The following is a 25514-nucleotide window of genomic DNA, read 5'->3' as shown; positions in this document are numbered from 1 at the left end:
TCCAGCTTTCATCTGCAATTTTGTGCACAAATGTATTAGTAGATTGCCTTGCTACTCTAGCTCTGAAGGAAAAGAATCATTTACATATCAGGTTTAGTATATGATGGATACATTTCATACAAATGTTTTCACATCAAAAAGATGCAAATATGGAGAGAGGAAGCACAATCTTCTGTAATGCAATAAAAACAGAAGATACAATTTGAAAGGCAGCAAAAAATTTACAAGTTGAAGGCAGAAAGAAAGCAAGCCTAAAACTACATTAAAAAGCCAATACTTAATAAAGATGATAGAAATGCTAGAAGGAATTCAGCATTTGATTTGAAAATGCTCTGAATGCTTGAGTACATGAAAGAGACACACAAGATAGAAACCAAAGATTCTCCTCCTCCTGGAATCAAAGAGATTTTTGATATTAATTCACAAGGAGTAAGTTTATAGTTTCAGGTCAGTGATCTTTGAAAAGATGCTTTTCTGTTCACTTGAGAACAGTATCATAACATCACCTCGCTTTCTACTGGTTTACATGTGTTTATCAGCCTTTCTTCCTCTGTGAATAAAACCAGAAAGTCACAGGAAAGAAGTCTGACTTAACCTAAAGATTAACAATTGGCTTCCTACTAAAACAGCAAAACTGCAGTACCTCACTTAAAATTTCTGGTCCTCATTCTTTCAATGAAGCTGATGATTCCAGATGTTCACAGAACACAGTCACTCCTTCAGCTGAAACAAAGAATCAGAAAACAGTTATCCAAACAGGAAAAAAAGAAAAAAAAAACATTGGCAACTAAAACTCCATACAAGTGCAAGTCTGGCCTCCAAATGAGCATTGTGAATTTATGTGCTTTTAAGAATTCAGTATAAGTTCTCATTATTCTTTTCATTAACAACACTAGTGACAACATTATTCATTACCAAGTCACTTTCAGAGAGGTAAGTTTTGCCCACTTAAAGTGGCAAGGATTCTCAGTGAAATAAAAAAAAGCTGATGATCAACATTTTCTTCTTTTCATAATTCAGCATTTGACAGACACCAATAACCACAAGAACATTTGAGATTAATTTGTCACTAATTTGCCCTTCGTTTCTCCCCTGTAAGTTGCATGTAACCTTCAGAAATCAAGCTTGGAAAACCAAACAAAAGGCAACGGCTGTCTCGTGGACATTACAAAATGAGGAGCAAATTTTGTCCTTCTGAGCTTATACCAACTTTTGCTTTACATCACATATTAGCTTGCTAAGACACAAAGATATGGAAATATGAGCCATAGTGCCAACGCACGTGTCTAGGTGAGGACAAAACCCATGTAATTAGCTTACAGATATTTTAACATGCTTTCATTAAAAGCATTAAAAGTTTGTTCAAACAAACCCAGTTCACTGTTTGTTCCTGGCCAAAAATCACTTTTTTTTCTTTTGTAAATACCTGAACCATTCTAATATATGCTATTAAATGTTAATGGAAATTCCTCAGATACTAGTTTGCATATTTATAATTCTCAGACAAAACACACTGTAGACTTATGACTCACACATGCAAACAACCCAACAATGTAAGAACAATTTATTCTCTGTTTGATTTAAATCAGAGCATAGATACTGAAGAATGCTTTGGGTACTTTTTAATGGAAAATTTCCCCAAGAGAACATGCAGACAATGAGTCTTCAGTTGTTGGAAACTTGAAACATGCATTCAGTGTGTGTGTACTTAATACAACAATTACAGCTAATGTGAACAGTCCTCTCTAAACTTAAACATAATGCTAGAGGCTTGACTCTTTTTCAGAAACCAAAGTCTCAGATACTGTAATGTGAGCTATGCTATGACATTTACCACTGCTGCTACTGTTGTCTCTCCAGTGCTGTGTAGAAGTGAATAACCATCTTCTCAGGTTGCTGGAGATGCTCTTTATAATGCATCTCAGGGTGTCATTGAGCATGCAGCTGGTTCACGTTCAGCTAGGTATCCACCAGAACCCCAGGTCCCCAGGCTCTGCAAAACTGCTTCCTAGCTGGGTGGCCATCAACGCACACTTTGCATAAGGTTATTCCTCTCCAGGATCATGTCTTTGCATTTCCCCTCGTTAAACTTTGTGTTACTTCCCCTCTACCCATTTCTCCAGCCTCACCATGCCCCAATCTTCACAGTTCTCCAGCCCTTACTAGTTTAGGACTCTACCAGTTTGATTAGGGAGGAGGCCTTCAGCCAGTACAAGTGAAGATTAAGACTCCTCTTACATCTGCAAGATTTTGAAGAAGTTATGCCTGGCATACAAACTGTCATGTTATTCAGTCATTGTTCAAACCAGATGACATCACAACAGCTACTAAGCTCAAACCAGTTTGGGCAGTGTGCTGGCTTGAAAGAAATCCTACTTCCCACCTCTCTGAGTTTCTTGCATTCATGACAGAAAATACAACAGTGGATTAAAAAAGCTCAGTTTTTCATCCCTGTATTTTTTTCTGATTCAGACAGAGCACGTTACTGCAGAGTGTGAGGCTCTCAATGACACTACAGCTTTCATTGGGAGAAAAATATAATAATATCAAGGAATGAGGTAAAGCAATCTTTGACCCCAACAAGTTTAAAAAATAAACAAAATAAACAAAAAAGGAGAGTTAGCAGTTATTACCTCCTGAGCTGGAAGATAGGGATGGGGAGCAAAATAAACCCCTCATAGTTCTAGAGGAAACAGTTAGCAACCTGCTACTCTACCTGGACTGTCACAAGTCCATATGGCCATATGGGATCCACTCAAGGGTGCTAAACTAGCTGGAAGAAGTGGTTGCCAAGACAGTCCTAGTCAACTGGGGAGGTTCCAGGAAACAAGGCAAATGTGATGCCTGACTACATAAATCATTGGAAGAAGGAACTATAGACTGGTCAGCCTGACCTCAGTATTGGGAAAGGTCATGGAACAGTATCTTGAATGATATGACAAAGTATGTGTGATCCAGAGGATCAGGTCTAGCCAGCATAGATTCAGGTCTTGCTCGACCACCCTCCTCTCCTTCTATGACCATGTTGGGCAGAGTGACTAGCAAACTGTATAGAGAAAAAGGATCTGGGCTGTTAATTGACAGCCAGCTGAACAGGAGCCACAAGTGTGCCCAAGTGGCCAAGAATGCCAATGGCATTCCAGTTTGTATCAGAAATAGTGCAGCCAGCAGGAGCAGGGACGTGACTATACCCTTGTACGCAGCTCTGGTGAGGCCACATCTCAAGTACTATATTCAGTACCAGGCCCCTCACTGCAAGAAAACCATTGAGGCCCTGGAGCACATCCACAGAAGGGCAACAAAGCTATGTGGAACACAGATGTAATGTAGAGGCTAAGGGAAATGGGATTGTTCAGTCAGGAAAAGAGAAGGCTGAGGGGAGACCTTACCACTCCCTACAACTCCCTGAAAAGAGACTGTGGGGGTGGGGAGGGTCAGCTTCTTTTCTCAGGTAATTAGTGATAGAACCGGTAATGGCCTCAAATTGCACTGGGGAGGTTCAGGTTGGATATCAGGAAAATTCTCAGAAGGACTGGAGAGGCACTGGCACAGGCTGCCTAGGGAGGTCGTAGAGTCACCGTTGCCAGAAGTTTTCAAGAAATGTGTAGATACAGCACAAGGGACAGGGTTAGTGAAAATGGCTTGACAGTTGGATCAGATGATCTTAGAGGTCTTTTCCAGCCTTAATGATTTTGTATTACTGGCAGATACTGATTGGTTTGGTCACAGTCACTCATGGCACAGAAGAACCACAAAACTGTACCCTTAGTCAATATGTTCTGAAGCAGGGATTTGTCCATAAAAGCAGCCTCCTTCTCCCCAAATGCAGGTTAGGCCCAAGTAATACTTTGCAGACCTTAAAAATCAAAGCAGTTTTGTTTTGTTTTTGAAGATGTGTATCGGATTCTGAAATGGAATTACAGTTAACACCCAGCCACATCTCTGGAACAGTACTGTGCAGTACCTGATGTCTAATGACTGCACTTCTTCCCTGTAGGAATCTGATAGCTGTGGATACAGATGAGATGAAACACAGATTCAGGCAAGTACATCATCATCTGATTTTCATTAGTGCTGAGACATTCCACCCTCTTGGACTTCCGTGTAGGTGGTGGACACAGCTACTTCATCAAACACAAGGGCATTTACTCAGTTTCTTATTTTCTTGCTATTTCTTCAGGCTACCTGAGAAAGCTGCTGAATACATAACAAGGTAGCACTAAAATATTCTATTGCTCATAATCTCCTTATATACCCCTTGTCAGTAATACAACATGTAGACATTCATTAAAGTTATGGTCTGTTGCACTTGTTTTCTTAAATGAAAAGCTTTCAATCAGCTTTACAAACACGTATTTTTTGTCCTAAACAACAGTATAATCTGTCTGTTAAACCTTCTTTAAAAATCAGCATTTATTTTTGACTGTGTGAACATATTGTTCCAAACTGGCAAGAACTGCTCATTTACATCTTTTAACATCAACAGAATACTAATTTATAGTAAACAGTCTTTATTACTAACAAGAATGTGCTGCTGAAAACTCTGCTAATTAGCAAAAGAGACTCAGTTCTCTGCTAGCCTGAGTGGGATGAGCCACAGATTTTTGATAAAGAGGATGAATTACAATTGCATCCTATCAAATAGAGCATCTCCAAACAGTTATGCTGCACGATCTTTGAAACCTAATTTTGGCCTCAAAGCATTTGGGAATGGGATGGAGGGGGTTTAGAACAATCTGTTATTTGAAATAAATAGCTCTGAAAATGCTTACAGCTCCTCAAATTAAAATAACCTCGGCCAAACCTACTGCCCTGAGCCACTGCAGAAACCAGTAAGAATGGGCCAGGCTTATTCCCCATCAGGTTTAACTTTAAGATGAGAACTACCATGAGGGGCAGAGGGCAACGTAAACCCCTCCTTGTACCAGCTCTTTTAACTTCAGAGGTGCTCAGATGAATATATATATTTTAGGATTTGTCACACAAAGCATGTATCAAAGCCAAAATTAAATGTAAGTGAAATTGTGTCAGAATTATTAATTCAGTGCCTGTAGGGGAGTTTACCTCTTTACTAATCCTATGTCATTTTTTTTACCTAGGTCATTTTTCTAGATTCCAGATTTGCAGTCAGCAAGGACATCTCCTAATACCAAGGACAAAATTCCCAAACCAAAATCCTCTCTGGACAAGCCAAGCGTGCGAGCAAATATCAAAGAAGAGGGAAAAATAATATAAAAAAGAAACCTGTTCATTAACATCAGAGCTGCTTTGTAGCTGTTTTTGTTAATGCCTATGATGTTAGCAGAACCAAGCCTACCCCTCAGCAAAAAGATCTGCCTTTGATTTCACATCTCTTAGGAATATTTGGGGGGAAAAAAAAACCCTCACTGAACACACGTGCAAGATACAAACTACACTTGTTGCAGACCTTGTGGGTTGTTTGTTTGTTTTTAAGCCTGAGGATAAGCTCTGCTACCACAATGTTTCTGGAAAATTAATTCATTTTCTTCAATTAGCTGTTTAAAAAGACAAAGGATCACAAACTGGCAGTCAAGCAAGCAGCTTCCCCTCACCTCTCAATAAAAAAGAGGGCAGTACACAAAGGTTTCTGACTTCAGAACTCTGGATATAGATGACCTTTGCTGTTAGCTTTGTGACACTTACTGTTATTCCCACACTGTCTGGCTTCCAAAACAAACAGAACTTCTGAGCCTCATCTATGCCTGGAGAACCTGAGGAGAAAACTGTCTTATGAATGTCACAGGTGACAAGGGAGCCATAGGTCGTGCTTCTTCATTAATTTGGACTGAGTGAGAAAAGCTACTGAATCCCAATGAGGCCCAAGTTCAAAGAAGTTGCTGTACCCACACTTTTGGCCTCAACAGAATATGAGAACTTTGCTAAATTAAACACAACAAGAGACACTGAAAATAAGCAGCTGGAGGGGTCCCTCTCATCCACTATTGCACTGATAGTAGTGCTGATTATTATTTTCTCTTTGATAATGACATCCCTAGTAACCTACTGTTTTCACAAGTGGAAACTCAGAGATAAAAAACTGCAGAAAGCACAAGAGGAATATCAGAAAGACCACGAAAGGAGCATTTTTCAAAGCACGCCTGAACTCATTTCATAGAGAAAAAGAAAAAAGGATCCAACAAAATATTGTTGCATTACCTAGAAATAATAAAAAGAATGCCAACTATGAAATTTCCAAGCAAATATATCCTTCTTTTATCTCATTTATAAGAGTTGTTAGCAATTTGGAGATTTCCTACGGCTTTATTATATATATTTATATATTAGTCTCATTTGTGCAAAGTAAAACCAACACAAACGTGTATTTTTAATCTCTGTTGTATTACTAACACAGAAAGTTGAACTCTGTCACTCCTGTCTTTTCAAAAATCCATCAGCCCACAGAGGGCAAGAGGTCAGATTTTGGTTAACGCTAGCAACACAGCTGAAACAAGTCAATGGAGATGTGCTGCCTTGCACTCATCCAATCATCCACCTGAAGATTTTGAAATCCAGTTGTAACCTTAAGTAAATTAGATTCATAGATATTCAGCAAGCAACAGCCTGGCCCCACAAGCCTATAACTGAAGAACTTTGCCTTCAGTGACAGATGCATGCAGGCTCAAGCCCTGAGTTTGCTTGCAAGTGGTCAGTCAGTGTTTTCTTTCATTGATCATCCAGTGCTGAGAGGTGCTAGAGGCATTCCAACCACAAGTGGATTAAGGACATCCGATGTTAATGGAACCTATCTTATCAACAGCAAGCCTAACATAACTCTTTTTTTCAATTGGGCTTGTAATTATTTTTAAACCAAACTATACAATGGTGTGTTTCTATTTTCAAAGCCTGCAATATGTCTCAGAAAAATGACAGCTCTATTGTGAGTAGCATATAAGTAATATTTTCTAACAAAGTGGTGGATGTAATACTAATATATGTAATTGTTTAAACAGGTATAAAACATGTACAATTACAAAGAAAATCCGTGCTCAAGTATACAGCTTGCTTGCAATTACCACTGATGCTGTATGTATTTTTAAACAAGCTATAATACTGTGATGATGCTGTAAACTTCTGTAGGCAAAAAAATGTTCTATTTAAAAATGTCAAGATGAAGGATGTAAATGTTCTTAAAGTGCGATCAACTAAAGATATGATTTTTCACAGAATATTCTAAAGGGATCTGTTACATGCTACAGATATACTTTACAACGTATTTATGGATCACACGATAGTCTATGTGAGAACAAACAGTACTATTTTATTACAAAATAAAGGCATAAATAAGCAAAGGATATCCATGCCCATAAGCTGGATAATTATTTTTTTTTTAAAGGTATTTTGACCAATTCTATAGACCCCTCAAATGACAGGAGTTGGTACCTCACTGACAGAAGGAAACACTCCCCCTCATTTCCCAGCCTCTCCCCGCACAGATCACATTGCTGCTGGTGCAGGCAAAGAGCTCCAGAATCAGTTGCATGGCAAAAAGGAACAGTTAGCTGGTTGCATAAAAACACTGCTAACTTAGTATCTGTAGGATTTACAATTACTCACTAATTCATTTATACTTTTTCTAAACAGTGGTATTTAGAACACTAACTGTTGCATGCTGTTACAGTTTGCACATATTATACCTATGTTAGTTTTTACTGAGTGAAGACAAAGTCATTTTCTGAAAATCATATTGAATAGTAATAAATCACAATTTGGAGAACACATGTATATTTAAATATACAGAGCTGTAAGCACTCTTCCTGACACCCACATATATGATTTAGAGTAACTGCACAGAAAATGATAGTTCAGATTTTTCCTGAAGAAGAATCTGCATCCTGTGTCACTTAACAGCTTTGCAGTGAGACACGATCCCTTCCAACAGCAACTTGTCCTCAACGGCACCAGATCAAAGTGCTGTCAAGCTCCCAGTACGAACAAAAGGGTTTCAGACCCTCTTCTTGGAACCTGATCAAATTGGTCGTGCTTAAAAAACATGAAATTCTTGAAGAAATTCTTGTCATGCAACAGAATTATGACTGAGATGGATTTACGAAAAGGCAGCGGTCCCCAGGGAGCCTGAAGCTCTTCATTTTCCAATACAGCTTTAAAGATGCAAGATTAATGTAAGCATTACAGGAGCTGTGGAACCAGGTCCCACCTCCTCCACATAGCCCTGCACGAGGGATATGATGACCTCCCAGCTTCAAACATTCAGTGAGTATGTATTTCACAGTGCTGTGGTGTAACCTGGCAGGTGACTAAAGCACAGATATCTGGAAATCCATATCCAGGCAAGTTAATTACAATGAAGCTTCATTTCTGTTCGGTGAGTGTTAGTAAACTATTGTGAGTGAGATGGCAGTTTATCCTTGGGGAGAAACAAGTATGAAGTCCCATGCCCCAGACCATCAACAGATGGTTGAGAACAAGACCACAGAATGACTGATCTTAGATGCCAGCTTCAGCTTTCCTACAGAGAAACATGAGGAGAGTGAAAGTGGTAATCATACTGCCAAAGTCCATAAGAAACTGACTTCTATGGTAATTGGAGGAACATAATTTTATCCACAGTCAATAATAAAGAATAACAACATGAAACCAGCATATATAAAACAAAACAACGCATACATGAAAAACCCTTCCAAGTTAGTGCAAAGTTCAGAGATAATCTGTTCTACATCACCAATAATTTCTTAGATGAAATAACACAACTACGTGTACCATGAAAGCTAGAAAGCAAAAGCTCCAGAACTTCTAGCAGCAGGCAGATTAATTTCTTGCAGTACTACAGCTGTTTAACACATGAATCACCCTTGATCCAACATTACTCCTTATATGCCCAGAAAGTACCAACAAGGGATATTTTATATTACATATTAATTAATATTTATTGGAACATAGTTCTACAGTGCTTCTTTGGATCAAAACAGAAATCTACTGCTGAGGATGGTGCAACAGAGGAAGCTCCTATGAGCAGAGACAATTTACTTTCGTTGTTTTCTATTGGCCACCATGTCAGAGTTTTTGGATCACTACTCTACTATTATTACTATTATTATTATTACTATTATGAAATAATCCTACAGGATTTTGACACTACAGGATTATGAAATAAATTGAGATATCCAGATCATTCATTCCATTTCATGTCCTTAAGTAGCTGCTACAGGAAAACACAAGACAAGCATTCGGTCAATGAGTCAAAGGAAATAACTGCAGTGAGCAGTAGGAAAAGGCAAGCAAAAGACATAGGCAGTGTAGGCTTTGACTTTTTCAGAGGAGCTACTTGAGTTGCTTTTGTGACGTTTATGCAAACAGAACAGTACAACCTGTGAGATGGAAACGTGAGCCCTACTTTACAGACACAATTGTTGTCAAACACCAAGACCAAATAGTAATGCATAACTCATGTAACAATGCATTTACAGAAAGGTTTGAGGAAAGATGGACAGAAATATTTTGGACAGAAATATTTCAGTATTCCCATAAAAAGATCTACATACTGAAAGCAAAACACCAAAATGTCCTTTTTCCCCCTAAAGAAATAATCAGCCCATCTTCAAGAATCTCAAAATTCTTTTTGTAAGGGCTGAAAGATTTTTTCACTGGCAACAGCAACAAAAAAATCACATTTTCAAAGAATTATTCCTGATTACCAGTTCTATGTATGTAACATCCCTCATGAGGATCTACACAGATTACTGTGGAATACTGTATGCCTTTTGCCTATGCAGATCACCAGAGACTTCAAAAGACTCAAGAGAAACTCAAGATTCAAGAGTGCAATCCAAAGCTAAATAAGGAGCAGAGATGGTGTATATAAAATGAATAGGCTTAAAAGATTAGAAGGTAGGAGATTTAAGGGATTCAATCATTTCTAAGGATCAGAGAGTAATGTGAAAAACCAAGCAGGAACTTGCTCATTATGTATGTAGCTATATAACCTGCAGTGACAATTTAAAAATTAAAGCCACCTTTCAGGGAACATTCAATGGACTACAAAACCCACTGGCTTACAAGAATCCAGAACAAACCACAAAGGAAGCAGTGAGGACTAGCTTTGAAGAATTTAGGGTTGCATTATGTTTTCACTTGGGGTTCAATCTCCTCAGGGTCAATTCATTCAAGGCAGGTTTTTAAGCACCAAAATGTAGGTATCTGCTAACATAGGTGGGTCTATCTAGCTATAGCCCAGCATTTTTTTTCAGGCTCTTCACTGGCTTGAGGAAAATGAAAACAAAAGGCTGAACAGCACTCTTAAAAACAATATAAGCATATTTAAGAAAATAATTAAAAGGATATAAAATACAAAATAACTGCAACAATTCACATTCCTGTCCTAAAATGGTGTTTTGTTTTTGCTTTTTTTTTTTTTTTTAAAGTGAAATGTTATCCTATTTTTCTTATTAAGCAGCAATATCCCTTATGCACTCTGTTTATAGATAAGGATATTCCTTCAAGATTTCCACAGCCTTCAAGAGATCTAACTACATAGAAACCAGAGACTGATGAGAGTCAGTAACTGTGACTCATGAAAGTCCAATGGCCACAAGGTCACCGCATGAGCAATGCAATGAGCTCTTGCTGTCAGCAATAATCAGAAAGCTGAGGTGCACTCAAAGAGCAGCAAGTATCTTTTTAGGCTACAGTGAAGATAATGATTTTGTTGTCCAACCCATTGAGCTCCCCAGCCATTTCATTTGGATGCATACCGAATACTCAACTTCCATCCAGGTGCATTCTTTAAAGATAGTCTTTGCCATCTTGAAAACCATTGTAAAATTACAACAAATTCCAAAGTATATTAAAAAACTGCCAAAAATATTATTTGATACCCTATGCCATTTTAAACTTATATTTTCTCCTCCTAGACACCTAACCTAGACAGGTTCTATGATTAATTTATTATCATTTGTCCTGTTGGCATCCTCAGTGTTACAGATTAATTTCTGTTATAGCCTCATTATTTCAGTTCTATAAATACCCCATTTCATTTTACTTCTTTGTACAGTTACTTTGCAACCTGCTTTTTCTCCTTCATTTGGGACTCTCACTTCCAATTCAACACAAGTCAGTAGGCAAAGAAACCCAATAATTACACCTCCCTGCTCTAGAAAACAGAATCATTTTTCTTATGGATGGAAGCAGTTCTGATATCTCACAAGCAATCCTAACAAAAAAATTGTAATAATAAAACAAAAAAAAACCTCATCACTTGTCAGACTAATAACAGAAAATGCTGGCTTTCATAATTTGAAAAGCCAACCTAGCTGGATTACAATACAATATTTGCATTTGAGGAAGTGTAAAGTTGAATCATAACCCAGACCTCAGCACACTGGGTATATCTGGTTCCACCTGCAAGAATATTAAACCTCCACCCAATTCATCACTGACAAAACAAGTTACATCCGCAATAGCTGGCATTCAGTATGTGGCTGCCCACAGAAGACTTTTCAAGCACTTTATGTCCTTGAGTTTTGTTTACTATTTGCAGGCTTTAAGTTTTCTGACCTTTGCCTTTCAGCTTTTGCCATAAGTTCCTGGGATCCTCTGAAAGTTTAGGAAAGCTTCTGAGTGTTTCTCCTATAAGCGTGAGCACATCCTGAAATAAAAAGGGGACATGAAAATTATTAGGTTTTGGATTCCATGTACTTGTATCATAGGTCTGCCACTGGAAACTATATCCAGTCCCTCAAGAGCAACTAGGTAGGCTGTATCCATCATCCCAATTTTGCTGGATTTTTAAAGCACCTTGTTTAAAAACTTTGTTGACCAACGTGGCCAGTGATCTGGCCCATACAACATGTAAGCAGAAAGCTATGCTGGTCACTAGAGACCACACATCACTTCTACCTTCTGTGGATGGCTGCCAACATAGATGACAAAGAGCTCGATAGTACTGTGGAGCTCATACACTACCCCAGCTGCTCCCCAATGGTTTCTTCCCCACAGACGTGAAGAAAAAAAATCTGCTGCCCTTTTCAGAGAAGGAAAAAAAATGCAAAAAATGAAGCCTGACTTGAGACTGAAGTTCTCAAATTTCAACTGCAGATAAAATGGATGCAAAAATAAAAATAAAAATCAGGAGGCCAGCATTATTAGGAAAAAATGGAATGTGTGGTACAGTCCACTAATTCCCAATCTGCTCACAAACACAGAAAAAAGTTTCGGAGCTTCAGAGAGCCATTTCTATCCTTTGCTCAGAAACAACTTGCTTGCGGTTTCACTCTGTATCAAGAAGTGGTACAACTCTTCCTTGAGAAAGAGCATCCTGAAGAAGCCACAGAACAGGCAGGGATTCCATGAATTCCAGCTTACATTAAAGAAAATCCTTCTGGAATAGATTGTGTAACTACAATGCATGAATGTTAGCATTGAGAAGACAATACTTTAAAGAAGTTTCACCACATCTGCAGAAAATGGTAAAGATCAGTCATTTCCAGAGTCTATCACAGTATATGCAGAAACACAGAACTCTTAGAGGAATGTGGCTGTGACACGTTACACAAAGTATTTCTGAAAAGAGAACAGAAGACTTGCTGCAAAGCTACGTTTTCCCCTCCAGCTCTCTAAGTTCCCACAGATTTTTAATTAAGGCCTTACTTTTTCCCTCTGCCATATTCAGCTGGGAAGAAGGGACAGTCACCTGGCAAAACTAAGTCAATTCTGAGGAAAAAACAAAAACATACATCACCAGAAAAAAAAAAAAATCAATATGCACAGGCAGGTACAAAAGCAAAAGCTCTACTCTGAAGCTGATATCACTGCAACTTAGAACCTGGGAACACACAAAGCAAGTGTATCTATGCTTCTGTGAACAGCGTAACAGGAAAACTTTGGCATTCAGGCTGTATCTTTGCAGAAAGTCAAATTCTCTTCAAATTCACTTCCCCAGTGTTATCATATTCAAGCGACAAACAAAAAAAAAACCCACAAAAAATCACATCCCTGTCATGGTTAAGAAAAAGCCTTAGAAGCAGACTGTAAGGAGCAAGCTGCCTCAGCCTCCATAAAATCCATTGCACATTGCAGTATCTTATTCAGCAATTCTTAAGGCAAAGGATTTGGAGAAAGACGAGAATGAGAAGAGCTAACTCCTACATCATTTTGTTATTTGCCATTTTGTTTTGGATAATCCATCAAAAAAACTGCGGGCAACTAATCAAAATGTACCCAAAACACTTGCAGGACATCATGGAAAAGACCTTCAGCTTATATGAATCAAGCAAGCTTAAATTACTTGATCAGCATGCTAGCCTCATGGCTTCATAACAACATGGAGCCAAGTTCCATTCCGAACTGTACAGCATTCAGATCAATTTGATTACATTACTATAAACTAGGGCAAAATCTGGCTTAAGAATTCTTTAGTTATAGTAAGTACCAAAGTATTACCAAAAAAAACGTGATACACTTGCTTACTCTGGAGTAAATCTGTTCTTCTAATTTTTCCCGGAGTAGAGCTCTTTCCACTAGTATCTTCTTCTGTCTGAGAAAAGTAATTTTGGCTAGCTCTGCCTTCTTCTTCTTACAGTCAGGGCACAGTGAAGATTTGTGCACTTGAGCTTCTGTCACCTGAAGGATGAGACTTTGATGCAATGAGCAGTGTCTGTCCCAGCAAGATGGCTACTCCATTAAAAATAACCAATAAAAACACAGATATAGACAGCATCTAAAGACAAATATTTTCTTTTGTAGGCAGCTGTAAATAATTCCATAGTCTTTGTTACTATGTCATCTTGATAAGTCTGTCTGAAAGCCTTCACACTAAATATATTCGCTTTTCCTTACGTATTGCCCTCTCCAGCACTGAAAACATAGACAGCTTCATTTACAATTATCTGTATCTCAGAACCACAGTACTGAACTGTACTGCACTAGTTCTTCTGCAACAGGAAAAGTTTCCCTGACACTTGAGGCTGTGTACACAGTCCTGATTTCTTCTACCTTAACTATAATAGTCAAAAAAAGTTATGACTGCAAATTATCATGTCTGTGAGCAGTTACACCAGCCAACAAAATGCTTTAAGTAGATAAGTCATGGGTGGATTAACTTCAATTTCACCAGTGTAATCTCTGCATACTTTGTTAGTGTCAAATACATTAGGAGAACCACCAGCCATTAGTTACTCTTGCTTGATGAGTAATTAATGTTCCAGAGAGCTAGTCTGTGCATGATATCCAGCCTTCCACAACAGCTAATACATTAATTCCTGAAGGCTCAATTAAGTTAAATGAATGTGTTTTATCCCGTGTTTTCAGCAAGCTAAGAGTACAAAGACTTGATCATCACAACTGAGTAACAGCCATTGTTAATCAGCAATAATTCTGCCAATGCAACAGCCTGTCTGTAACAAAGCTGTTGTTGAGAACCTCTTTGATAATAAACATAAGGCCTCAAGTACAAGCCATGGAGGTTACGATATCTCTACAAATTTTAAGAGGAAAATAAATTCTGAAGCAATTGGTTCAAACATCTACATGCAACTCTAAAGCAGAATACAAACAAAATTTTATTAGCAGTTCTCTTTGTAAAAATAAATGGTACTAATTTGTTAGTTTATTCTTCATGAAACCTTGAGCATATTTAATAACATTACACAAATCCCAATATGTTTATGAATAATCAATAATTTTTATCTGATTTTATTTACAGAGATTCCATCTTGTTATATAGGCCTAAGGCATTATTGCAAGAGCAGTGGAATCAGTCCCACATCTCAAGCCTCTGTATTCTAACTTGATTTCTCTTCCTCTGCATAAAAGTGCTATTACATGGTGGTATAAACACAGAAGTAGACATAGCAATCAAATTCACTTTCCCTAAAAAATGCATTATTACACTGTAGTGCAAATGAAAAGGCAACAAGAATTCTACAGAATGGTGGGTTGGTTAATGCTAATAGAATAAAAGAATGTAGGTTGCTTATTTATTTTGGTTGAGATTTCAGCAGGTAGCATCAAAGAATCATTATGCCAGAACTGACTTAAAAGTATTCTATCCTGCTCACCCAGCTAACAGAGTAATATGTCAGTCACTTTTGCTATGCTGTATGGCAACAGATTAAAACCAGCACATATGATAGAATGAAAGTAAAATAAATGACCATAATTGATATTCAAAGCTTTTTTTTTTTTTTTTTTTTTTTTTTTTTTTTAAATCAGAAACACTTTGGCAAATACAGACATTCAGTACCAATTTCAAGCAAGGCACAGGCATTTGCCAAAGCCCAGATTTATGAGTAAAGGCATCTGTAGGTGATGACTGCTATAAGCACATATTCCAATCCATCTACATGCACAAAGTGAGAATGCAAGTATCTCTGCCAAATACTACCAGCCTCAACCCTCTGGGCAGATGCAGAGTTGAAGAGTTGTATCAGAATGCCGATCTGCCTATGACAGAGGGGGAGAATATACTGGGCTGGTGAAAAAGAAAAGTGCATCAAACTGTATAAAGATGATGTAAATGATTTTTAATAAAGGAACTGAGGAAACCAAGTTTCTATTGGACATACTTTAATTTTCAATATTACTAATATCTAAAGGGAAGAAAGCTGGGGGCAGGAGGTGGCTTGTGCCTTTTGAAATACTTTCAGTACTAGAGCTAACAAGGCTACATAATCTAGCAATATACAGAATACTTCCATAAGTAACAAGTGCAAATGTAACCAAAAAACAAGGCTTCTGGGGCATACAGTGGACTGCAGTAACTGATCATCCCAAATCTCCACCACTGCTACCACCACACGCAGTACCTGTTTAATGGTCTCCCGGATGTTTTTGAGACGGATTCTGTTCATCAGCTGATGGGGAACAATGCAGTTCAAGTCACTTGCCTCTGATGCCTTTGATTTGAACCCACGCTGCTGCTTTCTTGACTTGCCACCACTTGCCTGCTTAGAGATCAGCTCCTGCAGCACCCTCCTTATCTTAATGATGCAAAAAGACTGGAGAGCATCCAGTTCTTCCTCTGATAACTCAGTAACTTCTGTTAACAAAACAAAGTGTCAATTATTACAACAGAGGAAGAGAATTACTGGTCTTCTATCTGTGAAACCTCATATTATCTATTTAATAAAAAACAAACCCAATGTCAAGCCTGGAAGCAATGACTGTAATAACAGTAATAACAATTTAAACCAGAATCTGGATAACAACTGCAGGCACTTACATAACAGATGCCTCTGAATAGTCTCCAAAGAGAAAAGATAAGAACCCTAAAGATTTATACCACCTAATGGTACTGCATAAAGTTATTAGTAAATCTAGTACTACTTTTCAAGTATTGAATCAGAGGCTATTGCAGGAACTCTGGAAAACAATTCAAACAACCCATAGTTGTGGGGGTTTTTTTGTTGTTTTGTTTTGTTTTCCTGAGGAAATGCAATTACTTCAAAAGTATTTTCCTCTCAGGCTTCAATGATCCCTTAAGAAACTTTAATATGACCTTGTTTAAACAAGATCTTTCACTCTTATCTCCTCCTTTGCCAATGACGTGTAATAATAAACTTAAACAGACTTCATTTCAGATGGGCATTCAGGGATGGATTTAAAACTTCACACAATGCTTCAAGGGAGATTTTCCACTTGTTTAAACAGAGCCAATCAATACAGAAACCAACACGAGTAAGCTTTTTGATGTTGCAATTTCATTATTTCATGAGCTTAAGCACATAACAACGCTGGGCTGTACTACGTGATCTTAAGAGATACCATTTTTTCAACTATTTAAAGAGGGAATTCTATTTCTCTACCTTTATAACACTAATTTCGTTTTTTTATATGCAACTTCTGAAGCTCGGTGAAATATTTGACTGTCTATAATGAAATGAGGAGCAAGGGAACCAAACAAATACAGTAATCATTACTAGAAGTCTGATGGATGCCTCTGCATATAGCTAATGCTAACACAGTACTCCCTTCTCAGAGCCGCACTCTGACAGCCAAAAGGAAGGCAGACCATAATACTACAAATGCGGTTTGTTTTGACTTAAGTACTCAAACGCAGAGTACACCACTTAAACAATCTTTCATTATTACATGTTCCACTCATTGTCAGTAATTTTCCTTAGATTCAATTTTACTTTTTCTGGACAAGCACTGCATATTTCAGGGTGCTTCTGTGACAACCAGCACACTGTCATTAAACTCATTAAATGTACTTAAACTGTACTTAAATGCACCTTGGCATAACCATAACACAAGTCTTTACAACAATGAACAACATAAACATAAAACACTTCCTAAAAATGCTGTGATTAATGGCACCTGAAGCAGGCAAGCCATGGCAGTGGAATTTCATAAGGAAGCCAGGCATGTCTTCAGAAATGCACTCAATCCTTATGAAGATTAAGTGGATCCACAGTTAAGACTAAGCAGAGTGGAAATCGGTAAGCTTTGCCTTATGGACATGGAAAATGTGTGAGTTAAGTGCAACTGTCACAGTTCAAAAATCAATCATCATACAGCAATTTATTCCTCCTTACAAGCTGGTGTATCGAATCCACTAACGACACAGTGATACTTCATAGATGGATGAATAAGAACTACTGGTACTGTAAAATGCAATTTAATATTTTTTTTTCCTTGGGGAGGATCGTGAAAGTTTGCACAGGTAAACACCATCAGATCATCTTCCTTGCAAAACCATGTAAGACATGCACCAGTATTTGGTTTAACTATATTAAAAAACAGATACGTATTCACCTATGTTGCACAGAGATTGAATAAAAAAATGAACACATTACTGTGATGGTAAAAAAAAAAAAAATCAATTAAAAATACTAACTTGAGAACTTCAATGCCCAAGTAAAATACATGGGGTTGCTGAATACTTTGTGACAATTTAATACCAGACTAACTCATTCCGTGAAGTTTCTTCTGACACATCGAAGTGCACTTGAATGAAGAACTGGTTTCTAATAATGCGCACATTAATTGTGCTGCCAGGCATCCACCCATTTGCTCATAGACACATACAGACATTAGAAGAGACGCTAGCAAAGAGAAGAGGAAGATTTAAACTTTATCAGTAAATAAACTCCAAGGGAATAGAAATGTTCAAAGATCCAGGACTACGATTTTACAGAAATAAGAACCAAAAGTGATAAGAGAAGTAAGCACACAGTTAAATTCAGGGAGAAGAATTAAAAAGAAGAGTATTTTAACTGCATAATAACTATTTAGACTTTCAGATTTTCTTCTAGGTAAAAGAGGTTTGTCTGTTCTTCTGCTGAAGGAAGTGAGATTTACGCAACAGGACCCATGTTGAAACCAGTTGGTTTTCAGTTCCATTTCTTGTCTTTCTCTCTTTTCCATCTTTGGACTAGACATGCTTGAATGCTCAATCTCCATTTGTGGTGGCAGATTTAAATGTCATTGTATATCTGTCTATTGAGAATACCTGCCAATGCCAATTATTGTTCCAGAAGCATGCTTTGCTGATGCTTCATTGCCCCCAGTCGTGCATTCCGTACCATCTTCCTTGGAGGATAAGGAAGGGATAGGTGTTAAAAAGAACAAAACCAGACACCAGAACAGACATCAAATGAGAACCATGTATCACACAGACACAGGCTAACAAAGCACAGGCTGTTTAGAAAGTAAAGCACAAACTGAACCAACAAGCTGCTCTGATAAAAGCAGTCAGTATCTCACCACTGCAGATAAAATAATCTCCACATCTACATTATAAAACCTGGCACGAGCCTTATAACTAAATGACCTACATAGATTTTACTTCCTGTATGCAACTACATTTTTAAGGATAAGGTTTTAAATCTACAGAAGTGATGGAGGAAAAAAAAAAAAAAAAGAAAGAAACCTACTGTTTCTTTTCCTGGGTTTCCTTTATCTTTGATGCCTAATTTTGATTAAGTAGAAAAAACCTAAAGCATAATAACAACAATATGCCTACCGTCTTCTACTGTAAGAAGAAAAAATGTGGAATGGATAAAGGAGAGATAATTGTGAAAGTCAGTAACTGATTACTACTCAGTAAGATCGACAAGATAATATCCTCATAATTACCTAAACTGCATTCATGCGATAGAGTATAGCAATTCAGATTAACACACTGATGGCCCAATCAGCAAGCATAAGTTTCAAAAGATTTGTTCAGATAGCATAACACTGATAACAAGCCATCTGATAAACCAAGCTATTTAACAGAAACATGAATTCAAAGCCAACTATGTTCTCCTGCACAGTGCAGGATTTCCTCAGTTTCCACTCAACAATCATTATAAGAGCCAACAACAAAATCTCACAGAATTCATATTTCTCAGAGAAACTCTTTCTCAATTCCCACATGGACGTTGCTGGTTGGAATTTCCCCATTTGGCCTGTATCAATGCTATTTTACTACTGAATAGCAAATTTTTCTAACAGATTGGTGGATGAAAAGACAGAACTCTGAAACGCCAGGGCCTCAGCCTGCTGGAGTCCCACACCTCGTGCATGTTACCAAGCAGGAAGATGAAGTGCCAACAAGCACAGGATTAAAAACGAGCCAGCAAAGACCAATGGGTACCTGCTCCCTCCTGCAAACAGAATAGTTACAGCTCCCTCAGCTTTTATAGGCAACTACTACTACTTTAACAAATACTTTTACTATTTCACTATTTTACTTACACTATTTGCTGAGCCAATTTACACACTAGGACACTTGGAAATTTGTTCACAAAGCACACACACACTAGATCTACTCAAAGAAGTAGCTGGGCAACTGGCAAAAATTAATACAGAAAAACAAATCCTTATGCTTCCCTCAGTGCACTCACCTATGCACACATGTCAGCACCTTTCACCCAAACACCACAAACTGCAGCTATTTGTATCTACCTTAGACTTTCTTACCTTTAGATTTCCCAGTGTTGATACCAGTACCACAATAAGCAGAGTACTTTAAGTTGTCAAAATTGACTGACATCCTGCATTTTAGTATTTCAGCCACAGAGCTGCCTAGTTCTGCTCAAACACTTCTGTACCTCTAAATAACATGCACTACCAAAACTCTTACTTTAGCTGGCGGCAGTACAGTGGTAACACTGCATAAAAAAACCCCAACAAGCAAAGCACTTAACACAAACATCTTACAAGCTAATTTAAGTGTGAATCTCTCAATAGGAGCACAAGCCAGGCTGTTAAAAAGCCCCACCTGAACTTTCAGACATACATGAACCAAAGAACTGTGGTTTCCTGTAGTAAATATCAAAGATGATTAACTGTCTTCAGAATAATTGAGAGACTTGGAGACTTAGAAGAATAGGGCGGGGTTTTTTGATGCATTTTTCTAACAACTAGTTGCTACACAACTGAAGTAAAGGTCCAAGGAAGAGAAAGCAACAGTTACAGTAAAAACTTCCTCACTTCTCCTGATGCAAGCATCAAGGTTTTTCTTCTTTTAAGCCATAAATAAATCTAGCAAAACAAGACTGATGTTCCAGGGCATTCCTATACGCAAAGCAAGATTTTCCTCATTTAACTGTATCAATAGTAAGATACAAAACCTCTTGCTTTATTACTCATAGATGAATTCAAAAGTGACATGCATATTCAGTGCATACAGCATTCATTTTGCTAAATTTACAGAGGGGAATTGACTGTGCAGCAGCCGAGCTCTAGGAGATCTCACTTTCTATTATGCTTTAGACGACACCAAGTTGATAAAATAATAAGGGGCTCAGAGCCTACTGAGTGCTGAATTAAGTCAAAGAAGAGGAGACATCCATAGGTATCAGCATACCGAAGCTGCTGTGCTTATTCTGTATGTATGTTAGCTGTGTACTTTGTTTTTCTAATAAAAGTAGACTAAATATCGACGATGATAATTTGGGGATAATCTGTCCACTGCGTGCCAGCATTGCTTTCATACAAATGAAGCTTAAGCACGAACCTTCATATTGACAGAGCGAGGAGGCACGTTGTATCCAGAGTGCTGAACTACTTCGATGATCAGGGAGAGCACAGATAGAGAGCAATGCATCATTTTACACATCACCTCGAGCTAAAAGACTCAGCCACCAGCCTGCCTATACCTGCCCACAGCCCATAAGCTGAAGACAGAACGTTTCTTTGAGCAGAATTCAGAGGATAAAGTCTTGCCAATCAATTTTCATGGAAAACCCTGTAGAGACCTAAAACATTCCTAATGCTACATTGCTGTTTATAATTTGTTAAATGAATCTGAGTTCAGCAGGTTCTCTTCAGTTTCCCTATCGATCATGAGACTCTGAGGTATTTTAGGAAGATTATCTCAGCATAGCTCACCAGGAGAGGCCTCACTACTAAAAATAATGTACATTACTTTACACTTGACTCCATGAAGAAACCCAATAACAGAAAGATAAAAGCTGAAGATGACTTAGGAACTCATAACACTGAGTCACCACTGTTGTGAATGAGCTATGCAATTAAGAGAAGCGTAAGAATGATCTCAGGGCATGTTCCCCTGTGGTGTATGGGGAGTTTCAGGATGCTTCTATGCAGAGTACCTGGACCTGGTTTATCAGTCTTAGAGCAGACCTACAAAACTTTGGATATTTTTCCCCACATACACACAAAGGAAGATACCCTGCTTCAATTATTTTTCTTGCTCAACTACAACTTTCTTGCTTTTTTTTTTTTTTTAAATTAAAAATAGTATCTCTGACCCACTTTTTAGAGAGATTTGAGCAGTACTTTCATCCCACCATCTGCTCTCACATTTCCTTGCATAACCAGTGCATGCAAAAAGCCTCCTCCTTTCCTCTCTTCCCCACTCCTCCTCCACACACTACATCATTGTGTTGGTTGAAGTTGTTCTATTGTTCTTGCCAAAGCTGGAGCCCTGCTGCCTCCTGCAGCTTAGAAAAGGAACTCTGAGGGCTTCTTTGTGAGTAAGGCCTCCTATTTTATTATTTTGGCCCATTACATCAACAATAAGATATTGGTGGTATGGCAGTAAAGGTTAAGCCTTCCCATCAACGTTCCATCACATTCTGCTGTGTGACAGATGACAGCAGAGGGGCAGCCTGACAGAATGGCATCTGACGTGGAAGTGCATATGAAACCAAGGTGTGTCACTGAATTCCTCTGTGGAAAAAACTGCACTCACTGACATTCACTGATGCATGCTGAAGATTTACAGAGACCAAACAGAGGATGTCAACACAGTGAGGAGTGGGTGCTTCATTTCAGCAGCAGCAACACAAAGACAGTCACGCATAACTGTGACACCATGAAATAAAGAGCATCACAGTTAGCTCCCCTGCATGAATTAGCTAACGCTGGTGACTTACTGAAAAACTGTTTGGTAGCTGAAAATTTGCTCTGTTAGATAGTGTGATTGTGGTCTTTGTACCTGTTGTCATTTCCATGGAAATAAATAGGAGGCGTTACTTTAGGAGCGACCTATGTAAAACAGCCAACCGGCGATTCAGTAATTAACACAGACGATCTGCAGGGTGAAAATATTTCACCTGTTCTGAAAGCATGTTTATTTTTAAAGAGAAAACACACCCCAGCACCTATACAGCTGGAGAGAAAAAAACCAGTCCAGTAAAATTGAGATTTTACAGTTAAAGAAAAGTTATCCCTGCTTTAAATTTCTGCAGATTTATCCACACCTTGTAATAACACATTAGCAGTAAAAGTCTCTGCATCAGGAGCAGCAAACCTATGTGTTACAGCAGACATACTGTTTTGTTTTTTTCTTCCAAGAAAGCAGAAAAGAGAAGCTTTATATACCTGGCTAATTGAGTCTGGTTAATTACCTGGCTTATCTTTAGTCTAGTTAAGAATTCTGATCCCCTTCTTCTGTCAAAAGAAGAATTATCAACTCTACCTAAGTTAGTGAACTCACCAGCATGAGTTTTGATGACGAATTTATCTTGTTTAATGCCAGCTTCCTTATTTTTTAGGACATCAATCAACTTTCCAATGAAATCTCTTTCTGCAGCTGCAGAATCAACTACTTCAGACTGCTCTTCTACAATGGAAAAAAAAAAAAGATATATTTGATCATATATTGTAAAACAAAAACAAAAACAAAACAAAAACCTCAAGACTACTAAACCAAGAGGCAAATTCTTCACTAGAATATGGCTGAGTTTTCCCCAGTGTTGAAAAAGAAGCCTCGAGCCACAGGACTTTACCATTTATATCAACAATTTCAGGCTGAAATACCAAGGAAGTTTCTGTCCCATTGAAATATCTCACTGCTCATTTCTAATCACTCCACTGAAAGATTACAGGATAAGCTGGAAAGAAGAGAGTGGCACATTCCATCTTGTCTGCAGTGCTAACTTAACCTCGATCAAGGCCCACATAGGCCCTTCTTTTGTGGCAGCACAAATACTCATGGGAGCATAGGTGAACTGAATCTGAAAAAGATGAAAGACTGAAGAAGTCTGAAAAATCAGTGCCACTGACAGAGAGGTAAGTACGGCATGGCTCCAGACACTGGCTGTCTTCTCTAATCTGTTTTCAGGATAGCAATAGCAAATTCAGTAGGCTTATAGAAGGTAACGGAGACATCAGCGTATAGGTTTTACATAGTTATTTATATATGCCGCTCTCTATAAGGTATCAACTGCAGAAATCTACCAACTTCCCAAAATATTTTTTCTATGTGTTATTCCCTGGTTTTTTATTTAACAAGTAGCATTCAGACAACTCCATGATTTCATGGAATATTAACCTCATGAAGATACAAAGTGGTAGCACTTACTGAAAGCACCTCCGCAAACAAAGCACATTCTTCTGGATGGCAAAAACAAGGTTTTCAATGGTTAGACATGGAACCATTTCAAAATGTTGTTGTATATCCAGAAAAAAAGGTTTAATAAACCCCATCATTTGTAAAAACTAATTTTTACAAGCCAAACTGTTCAATCTAATCCATTAGACACTGTTCAATTATAGAAATGTAGCATGAATAAGACATCACAGCAACAATAATCTTTTTCAGCTTTTTTAAGCACTGATCTCCAAGGCTATACTCCATTCAGTTTTCACATTTTTTTGCAAATTCAAGTGTCCAGTGCCCAGATCTAAAGCTGTGGTAGGTCTGAAGTATGGTAAGCGCTCCATACCTGTATGACTTTGGCCTGCCAACCACAACATGCTTTCCCTTGGATCCAACACACCAGAATGCTCTGTATCTTCTGTGGAACAGTACAATTCAGATGATTTGCTCTCATGCCGGCAGGAGGCTATTTCTTCCTCACTGAAGGGTTCCCAGGTGTCTTCTGAATAGTCGAGGACAGAGCTAGCATAACTCTGGCTCAATTCCTTCTGCTGCTTTTCACAGTCACCAGAGCCATCTGATGAGGTAGTAGTCATGGTGTAACACTACAAATAAAAACAGAATAAAAGCATATTGCAATTTCAGTTACACAGGAAGAACAACTGAATTATTTACAGCTATGGGGAATATGTGGACAAACACTATAGCTCAGCTCAAATCCTATTTAGCCACCAAAACAGGTGGATGGAATAACTACTTAATATGTTACATCAATGCAACACCCTTGAAAGCACTACTGCTGATCAAAGTAACGCATCATTAAAATCTGCTGGGTAAGCATACAGTAACAATTACCATCAAGCAATGCCAATGAATTTTGATGAGCATTCCTTTTGAGTTTGAATGCAATGAATTACAGGTAACACTTGAATTCAGTCATTCATGAAAACAAAGGTGATTTTTAAAAACAGATTTTGTTTTTCTTAGATTAAACCTCCCATCTCTCAAAAAAGCAAACTCTCCTTAGTTAGATTAGATTTTGTCTAGAATGCTAGAAAATAAGCACAAGCCTGTTAATGTTCTCAAAATGAAGATAGCCATGCTCACAGCATAGGAAAAAAAAAGCTCTCCAGAACAAAGTTTAAGGAATAAAACAGACCTCAGACAGGTACCTGCCACATAACTGACAAGCTTTAAAGCTTTATTCTTTTCTTTTTTTATTAGAGTGATTCACTACCCATTCTCCCTTTGAACCTAACAGCTCTCCTAAATAATTTCAACCCATTTCTTCTCCTGATCTCATAAGGAGAACAAATAAATGGGTGGCATGCCTTTGGAAAGATACTTACAGCAGCGACAGCTGTGGATCTTCCATCAGAAAAAACAGAACCCCAGAGTGATGAAAGTGGGTAAACAAAGGAATCATCACCCTGAAGTTCAGCTACGCCACTGTACTTTGGTGTTCATTAACTGTTAAGCTTGGACAAGAGAAGGCTTCCTGGAAGGCCTCGCTGTGGCCTTCCAATATTTGAAAGGAGCATATAAACAGGAGGGGATACATCTGTTTACAAGGGTGGATAGTGATAGGATAAGGGGGAATGGTTTTAAACTGAGACAAGGGAGGTTTAGGTTGGATATTAGGAGGAAGTTTTTCACACAGAATCATAGAATCACCAAGGTTGGAAAAGACCTAAGAGATCATCCAGTCCAACCATTCACCTATTCCCAATAGCTCCCACTAAACCATGTCCCTCAACACAAC

At 38.1% G+C, this 25514-nt stretch overlaps 1 protein-coding gene across 1 annotated transcript; it reads right to left on the bottom strand.

Annotated features, from left to right (window-relative positions):
- Window positions 1-664: 664 nt before the first annotated feature.
- LOC306951483 (uncharacterized protein C8orf48) lies at window positions 665-24348 on the bottom strand (the record flags this gene model as incomplete). The annotated part of the gene is made up of 6 exons (XM_079541986.1): window positions 665-723; window positions 11533-11623; window positions 13444-13596; window positions 15780-16012; window positions 22868-22993; window positions 24099-24348. 6 exons carry the CDS (start codon window positions 24346-24348, stop codon window positions 665-667), a joined length of 912 nt encoding a protein of 303 aa, XP_079398112.1.
- Between the last annotated feature and the right edge of the window lie 1166 nt (window positions 24349-25514).

This window comes from Tetrao urogallus, assembly GCF_951394365.1.
Source record: "Tetrao urogallus genome assembly, chromosome: 13".
Lineage (NCBI taxonomy): Eukaryota > Metazoa > Chordata > Aves > Galliformes > Phasianidae > Tetrao > Tetrao urogallus.
Note: the sequence above shows the minus strand (reverse complement) of the source record. Positions and strands in the feature narration are given on the sequence as shown.